General features: G+C 36.8%; 1 protein-coding gene across 1 annotated transcript in view; it reads right to left on the reverse strand.

Annotated features, from left to right (window-relative positions):
• Positions 1-653: 653 nt before the first annotated feature.
• The window catches only part of LOC144233587 (complement factor H-like), a 101,305-nt gene continuing 92,963 nt past the window's right edge, over positions 654-8,995 (reverse strand). Inside the window, exons 20-21 of the mRNA XM_077766569.1 lie at positions 1,482-1,664; positions 654-1,038 (exon numbers count right to left, since the gene is read on the reverse strand). Of these exons, the coding sequence (XP_077622695.1) occupies positions 839-1,038; positions 1,482-1,664 (383 nt within the window). The 3' untranslated portion in view covers positions 654-838. The remainder of the gene's footprint in view (positions 1,039-1,481; positions 1,665-8,995) is intronic.

The following is an 8,995-nucleotide window of genomic DNA, read 5'->3' on the forward strand; positions in this document are numbered from 1 at the left end:
GAAAGACAGAGAAAGTGGAGACTGCAGGTAAGTATAAAGAGTTCAGCACCAACTCTACCCCTAGTTTCTCTAAATTCAACTACAGTTCTTGTTCTTCCTGAGAATCTTTGCTCTGTAAACATTTATTCAGTGTTCAAAGCATTCTGTGTGTGTGTGTGTGCTTATACTTGATGTATTTTTTGTCCCTTTTCATGTTGTTATGAGCGTTATGCACCAGTTACTATCAATTTTCTCTTCATGACTTCTTTGACTGTTTATGTGTGCTAGAGAGTCACCTTGTAGGAGATCATGTATTCCATCATTGTTTGGTCTATCTATTGCTACGTAAGCGGTATTAAGTAGTAACTACTTAATCTTCTTTCTTCTTTCTAATATAGGTACATCTTCTTCTTTCTTTACATCTAACATATTTACATCTTTACATTTCTAACATAGGTACGACATATTTCAATTTTGTTGTGTTTTGAAGTGAAATTATTTTGAAGATGGAAAAGCATTTTCTCCCATTTCCTCAGAAATGGACAGTCTCAGGAAGGCTCAGAAGGTATGGAGGAAGATTTGAGGAAGGCAGGAGAAAGATGGGTAGGAGATGGTACTGAAATGATTGAATCTAAGGACTTGTCACAGATATTTTAAAAATAGGACACAAAGCATTGTGGTTTGCCAAGTTTGTAAGATGTGATTTATTCATCTCTCAGATTAAATTACATCATCCATATAATATTTAACACAAATTCTGGTTTATGAATATAAATGAGTTAAACAACACTTGACAAAATGAGAATTGGATTATGAAAAATTCTGAATAAATGTACATATTTTAGTTTTAGGAATGTATCTAACCATTGCTTTTAACACAAACAGGATAGGTCAGATTTCCCTCCCAACAGGTTACTCGCAATGGATGTTCTGTCTGATATCCAGGTTTACATAGAAATTCAACAGAATCCCCTGTTGGGGCATACATTTTTTTCGTAGAAGACCATCGAAATTGTATGTTATGTCTTTCCATGACATCTTCTGATATTATACATACATCTGTAGGTTAAGAAAATGAATATAAACATTAAGTATTAAACAAATATTTTCCACAGAATTTCAGACTTTCAAGTACAATCTTCTGTCCTTCTGTTCCCAAAACCTATTCCAAACCAATACACTGAAAATCCATCATGGAGATATAAATCATTGTAACTGATTAATGATGTAAAAATGAGTTCCTATGCTTAAGGTTTGATAATTAAATGTTATAATGAAAGATTCATCATGTCAATTACAACAGGAGGGGCTGTCATTAAGAACATTTTGTTGCTGTTGCTGCTTGATCAAGAGGTTTTTCCAACTTTATTTCTTCCCACATTAACATTTGGTAGTCAAACATTCGACAGAATAGCTGTTGATTAATCTGTGAAAATTCTGTTAAAAACAGCAAAACATCTTTCTGTTTTCCCCAGGATCCATGTGAATATTAAAATATTTACCCAAGCACTTTGGTGGTGGGGACCACTGCCCATAGCTGCATGTTATGATCTTGTTTCCCTTAAGCACATACAAGGACTGGCACTGGTACTCAACTGACGATCCTGGGTCATATTCCGATTTGGGGAAGGTGGTCATGTCTCCATTGTCAATGGGTGGAGGGGGCCCACATTTTTCTCTAGGGTCTATAAAGAATATTATTTGATTTATTGAAAGTCCAAAGAAAAACAGGTTAAAGTAAAGCAAACAGAAATATAGCACAATATACAATATCAAGACTTGTGATTTCTGCTGACAGAAATGATTCACTGAAGAAACTGTAGTCACTTAAACTGAGAGGGGTACCTGGGTGGCTCAGTCGGTTAAGTGTCCGACTTCGGCTTAGGTCGTGATCTCATGGTTTGTGGGTTCAGGCCCCACGTCGGGCTCTGTGCTGACAGCTAGCTCAGAGTCTAGAGACTGCTTCAGATTCTGTATCTCCCTCTCTCTCTGACCCTCTCCTGCTCACACTGTCTCTCTCTCTCTCAGAAATAAATAAGAACATTAAAAAAATTTTTTTAAAAAGCCCTGAGAATAATACTTTTAAGCCCTTCCTTTTATCCCACAGGAAAGTACACATAAAGCATTAACAAATATGTCTGCTTTGCAGTATTTTGGTATTAAAAATATTTTTCCTAGTGAATAAATGCCAGACAAATGGATAGCTAATATACACAAAGAAATCTTCTCATTAGTTACAACATACTGTAGTGTCTGCTGGATCTCTAGTTGCTGCGTATTGATTTTCATTGTTATTACAAAAGAAACTCAGCTTCTTTAATTAAGTCAAAGAATTACAAATTTGTACACTGTGAAAGGGAATTGCAGGCCTCCTATGAACAGGATGAGGTAGAAATTTTTCTGCTTATCTCTTCTGCTAAGGAAAACTAAAATCCCTGAACATATTCGAAAAACCAACATAAGAGATTACGAGAGGTGCAGAGTAGATATCAATCTGATCAGAGACCTTGGGACTCAAGGAATTACAATGCAATGAGTTTGGGTTTCCATTTTGCCTTCTATGGATACTGGACTAAACACTGAAAAAGACTGGAACACAGAAATGATATCACGATCAAGAAAAAAAAATCCCCCAAATTATCCGCTCTCTTTAGCTAAAAGCCCAGGAAAGGAGTATTCTAGCAAGATAGATACTTTTTTTTACAATAATTGAATAACTCCCAAAAACATCATAGCTAAACCTCGACCAGTCCTCTCCTTGTGTTGCTCAGAGATCAACAGTGACCATCAGAGGCCAAGTGAGGAGCCCAGACTTCTATCCACACTCAGGGAACGAGACACCTCTCCACTTTCCATGGTGTCAGTGGAGGCCGAGTGGGAAGCCTGGACTTGCACTGAGTCTGGCAGTAATGGAGGCCTGATAAATAAGAGATGTCAATAAAATCCAGAGTCTTAAAACAGAATACCCCAAATGTGTAGAATACAACTGACAACCACTCATGATACTAGCACAAAAACAGACACTCAGATCAATGGAAAAGGACAGAGAACCCAGAAATGGACCCACAAACATGGGCAACTAATCTTTGACAAAGCAGGAAAGACTATCCAATGGATTAAGACAGTTTCTTCAGCAACTAGTGCTGGAAAACTGGACAGTGACATGCAGAAAAATGAATCTAAACCACTTTCTTACTCCAAACACAAAAATAAACTCAAAATGGAAGAAGGACCTATATGTAAGACAAGGAAGCCATCAAAATCCTCAAGGAGAAAGCAGGCAAATACCTCTTTGACCTTGGCCGCAGCAACTTCTTACTCAAGACATCTCAGGAGGCAAAGAAAACAAAGGCAAAAATGAACTATTGGGACCTCGTTAAAATAAAAAGCTGTTGCATGGCGAAAGAATCAGTCATCAAAACTAAAAGTCAACCGATGGAATGCGAGAAGATATTTGCAAATGACATATCAGATAAAGGGTTAGTATCCAAAATCTATAAAGAACTTATCAAACTCAGCACCCAAAAAGCAAATGATCCAGTGAAGAAATGGGCAAAAGACATAGTAGACACTTCTCCAAAGAAGACATCCAGGTGGTGAAGCAACACATGAAAAAATGTTCAACGTCATTCATCATCAGGGAAATACAAATCAAAAGCAAAATGAGATACCACCTCACGTCTGTCAGAATGGCTAACATGAACAACTCAGGCAAGAACAGATGTTGGCGAGGATGTGGAGAAAGAGGATCTCTTTTGCATGGCTGGTGGGCATGCAAACTGGTGCGGCCACTCTGGAAAACAGTATGGACGTTCCTCAAAAAATAAAAATAGAACTGCCCTATGATCTAGAAATTGCTCTACTAGGTATTTATGCAAGGGATACAGCTATGCTGTTTTGAAGGGGCAAATGCACCCCAACGTTTATAGCAGCTCTGTTGACAATAACCATAGTACAGAAAGAGCCCAAAATGTACATCGATGGATGAAGGGATAAGGAAGATGTGAAATACAGACACACACACACACACACACACACACACACAGGAGTATTACTTGGCAATCAAAAAAAAAAAAAAAGAAATCTTGCCATTTGCAACAATGTGGATGGAACTAGAGGCTATTATGCTAAGTGATATTAGTCAGTCAGAGAAAGACAACATCATATGACTTCACTCATATGGGAACTTCAAGATACAAAACAGATGAACATCAGGGAGGGGAAGAAAAATAATATAAAAACAGGGAGGGGGACAAAACATAGAGATTCTTAAATATAGAAAACAGAGTTGCTGGAGGGGTTGAGGGAGGGGAGGATGGGCTAAATGGGTAGGCGCATTAAGGAATCTACACCTGAAATCATCATTGTACTATATTCTAACTTGGATGTAAATTACAAAATAAATAATTAAAAAAAAATAGAAAATCACTCATTATAGGGGTATCTGAGTGGCTCAGTGTTGTGAGCATACAACTCTTCTTGATTATGGCTAAGGTTATGATCCCGCAATCTGTGAGTTCGAGCCCTGTGCTGGGCTCTGTGATGGCAGAGAGGAGTCTGCTTGGGATTCTCTCTCTCAGTCTCTCTGCCCCTCCCCTGCTCCTGTGCTGGTGTGAGCACCCTCTTGCTCATTCTCCTAAAATAAAGAAAATTTTTAAAAAAGAGATAATTACTTGCTAGGCAAAGGTCAGGAAAATCACAAAAGAGAAAAGATAATCAACAGATGACAACCCTGAGATGATACAATTAATGGAATTATTTAGTGATGGCTTTTAAAAATCCAGTGGGACTTACAGAACTGAAAAATATAATGATGGACTTAAAGAAAAACCTTCTTGCATGGGATCAATCATGGATTACATGACAGGAAGATAAATAAACTTGAATATAGAATACAGATTACTTACTTTGAAAACAAACAGAAGTGGAGAGGGCTTCAGGGGGACCAGTAGGAGTATAGCAAGAGATGGACAACCAGCAAGAGGAAAGAAAGGGGTTAGAGATGAAAAAAAAAAAAGACTTCTGAAAATAATGTCTGAAAATTTCCCAAATTGGGCACAAGGCATAAACATTCATATTGAAATAGCCAAACAGGATAATCTTAAAGGAATTCATGCCGAGATACAGCATAATCAAAGTGAGGAAAACTAAAGAGAAAAATCTCAAAAGCGGCTACACAGAAATTAGGCAAACTCCTAAGGGAAAAAGAGTTCAAGTGTCAGTGGGTTCTCATCTGTATCCACAAGCCAGAGAGAAGTGACAGCATTTTTCAAGTGTTAGAAGAAAAGAAACTACCATCCTTGAATGCTACATCAATGATGCCATCCTTAGGATATAAGGGAGAAATGAAGACGTTCTGAGACAAAGGAAAATGGGGAATATGTCTCTAGCAGATCTATCTTTAAAGAATTGCTATAGAAAATCTTCAGGTAACACTGAAGAGAACAGAGGGACTGAAACTTTATGCAGGAAGAAAGAACAACCAAACTGAGAAAAATAAGAGTATGTATTTTTACTTTAGGAAAAACTGCTCTTTTTCTTAAGCAGTTTGTTATGTTTGTGCAATGTTGTATCATTTCATATGGTCCTCAATATATGTAGAAGAAAGACTTAAGACATTTATGTTTACTGGGGGGAAAAAAAGCATTTATATTTAATGTGGGGAGAGTAAGAGGTGCCTGGAGGACTCAGTCAGTTAAGTGCCTGACCCTTGATCCTCAGCTCAGGAGGTCTTGATCTCAGGGTCGTGGGTTCAAGCCTTGCTTTGGGTTCCACACTGGCTGTGAACTCTACTTAATAATAAATAAATAACATCATATAAAATACAATGTGCAGAGGGTAAATGGACTTAAACGGAAGTAAGGTTTTCAGATTTCACTTCAAGTGTTAAAATGTCAAGACCCAAGGGAAATGATAAGCTATATATGTCGATCTTAATTCCTAGGGCAGCCACTAGTAAAACGATACAATGAGATATGTCCCCAAACAATACAGATATACCAAAATAAAGTTATTTAAAAATGTTCCAAAAGTCCATAGAGATAACAAGGAAAGGAAATGGGAGTGAGAAACAGGAAACACAAAACAAATAATAAAATGCCTACCACAGTCCCAATCTATCAAAAGTTACTTGAAGTGTGAGTAGTTTAAATACTTCAGTGAGAAATGGCAGACTGGACACATAACCAAGAACCAACCACATGGTGTCTAAAGGAAACTCACTTTAAACATGAAAATGTAGGTGGACTCAAAGTAAAAGACTGGAAAATATATCTGCCAGGCAAGAGTTGATTTGGAAAACAAGTGGCTACAGTAGCTCCCTGGTGGCTCCTCTTCTTTCCTAAACTATGAATACTGGAGTGTCCTATGACCGAGTTCTCATACTTTTTCTTCTCTATACACTAATTCCTGGGTTGAGCTCAGCTAGTCACTTTCCTTTAAATACAATCCACCTGCTGACGAAGCCCAAATTTGTATCCCATTTAATGATCACGCCCCAGCTGCCGATTCCATGTCTCCAAGTGGAATTTCATAGGGCTGTCAAATGTCCTCAGCGTATTTTTAGTACATTTATCCCTCAGGAAATAACCGAGTGTCTTAATGCTTAACATAGAGAATTTTCCATGATTCCAGGTGTCCTAATCTGGTCAAATCTTTCATAAAATAAATATATCATATCACTTATTCAGTCCACAAAAAGGGAAAATTGGAGGTTAAGCACCATCATTTTATTTAAGATTAAAAGATGATTCCATGATAACTATTTCATTATATACTTATGTTAACATATTTAGTCCCTAAAATATTCTCTAAGGTTTGGGGGGAAATAAGATACTCCAACTAGGCACTTGGTGGTAGTGTTCAGTTCCCATTTGAACATGTCACTCCTCTGCCCCCAACCAGGTGAAAAGGTTTAATGCATTCATAACCTGCCTTCTGACCTGGTGGGTGGACACTTAGGCATCTCTTCTAGTATAATGGCATTTTCCACTCTGGGTGGATTCACACCGGAGGTATCTTAATAGAAAGAAAAAGAGAGTACCATCTCTAACATAATGATCATTTTGAGTAGCAAATCAACGAATGGGATTCCAAATATATCTCTAAGAGGGTTTTAAATCAACAGTTAATCTGTCATGAAAGACTACTAATTCTAAGAAAGTTATATATAAGATTGAAGAAAAGGAGATAAAGCAATATATTTTATTTTATAAGACTGAAACTTCTATGAAAATGAGAGTTTTTCTGGATAGTTACCTTACGGTTTAGTCAAATCACTATTTCAAATTATATATTTGCAAAATGAATTTATAAACCACAAGAAAATCATAATAAAAAGATTATTTAACATCACAATTAGGCTTGCAATTATCCTGTTTCTGAATGTAATTTTAGGCCTTTAGAAAAATAAACACAACAGCCACTTCCTTAGAGAATAAATGAAGAATTAACACACTTTGAAGAATACCATAGCTGATGGAAGAAGATGGTTAACTGAGGGTCCAAATAGGAGATGAGTGGCAAAATAACAGAAAAATAAATGTATAATTGATAAAAACAGTCTTCAATGATTTTTTTTTTTTTTTTNCAGCTAATTTCAAGAGGCTCTCAACTAGCCAAATTTCAGATAATTGAGCTTCAAAAATAATGACTATATTTAATTTTGACAAATTCAATAAATAAAAATGATGAGCCCATTTTGATACATTTATATTTTTTTCAAATTTTATTTATCTAATGTTGTTTGTTGAGAGAGAAGAGAGAGAGAGAATCTTAAGTAGGCTCCACACTCAGCACAGAGCTGGAGCTTGAGCCCTGGGCTCAATCCCATGACCCTAGGATCATGACCTGAGCCAAAGTCCAGTTGGATGGCCAACCAACTGAGCCACCCAGGTGCCTCGGTGATACAACATGAAAAAAAAAAAATCTGTAAAGCTATCAGAAGGTCACTATCACCAAGTCCTTACTCTAAAAGCTGGAAATTAAAGAGGAAAATAAAGATTTATCAAACATTTTTAGTTAAAAGCTTTAAAGAGTTGGAAATTTAACACTCCATCTTTACATGAGAATGACAATTAAGTGCAGAAAAGTATTAGAATTAATCTTAAAAGTCACTATTTTGCAGCCAAAAATGATAATAATTCGTAATAGGCTATATTGGTTACAGGTCAAATATCATAAATAGATTCCACAAGCATTAGGTGAAAGGTTCTGGAGAAATAGGACGTACACCAATATTCACAGCAAAGATAACTTACCAATTGTAGCAATATACCTTAAGATGTGAGAAACCTGTTACTTGTGATTCAGATTTAGATAAACTACTCCATTAGAGATAGCCAAGTTTCTCATTCTAAGAACACCACTTGATTTGATGCAATATAGAGAAGATACCACCTTAAAATATTTTTACCTTAATTATGTCTTTATTTTCACCTTAAAGTTTTCGTGTTTTGGTAGAAGATAAAAATGTTTATGGTCAATTGATGTTAACGATGTTGTTTGAAACGTATGAATATAAAAGTCATATTTCAGACTCTTGTGGTTGAATGTTTCCAAAAACCTCTATTCTAACAAAATCTTGAAGGTGTCACTTGACTTGAAGATCATTACCAAAGAGGTTCTTATAGTACTCAGCATGTATTGTATTACTTTATTTTATGTTCGTTTCAAATAACACATTGTTGGGGTGCCTGGGTGGCTCAGTCGGTTAAGTGTCCGACTTCGGCTCAGGTCATGATCTCACGGCTTGTGGGTTCGAACCTCGTGTTGGGCTCTGTGCTGACAGCTAGCGCAGAGCCTGGAGCCTGTTTCAGATTGTATATCTCCCTCTCTCTCTGACCCTCCCCTGCTCATGCTGTCTCTCTCCGGAAACAAATAAAACATTTTTTTTAATATATTTTTTTCATATATTTTTTTATTTATTTCTAGGAGAGAGAGAGAGAGACAGCGTGAGCAGGGGAGGGTCAGAGAGAGAGGGAGACACAGACTCCGAAATAGGCCCCAGGCTCTGAGC

The sequence above is a fragment of the Crocuta crocuta genome, unplaced genomic scaffold, assembly GCF_008692635.1.
Source record: "Crocuta crocuta isolate KB4526 unplaced genomic scaffold, BGI_CrCroc_1.0 scaffold1664, whole genome shotgun sequence".
NCBI classification, from domain to species: Eukaryota; Metazoa; Chordata; class Mammalia; order Carnivora; family Hyaenidae; genus Crocuta; species Crocuta crocuta.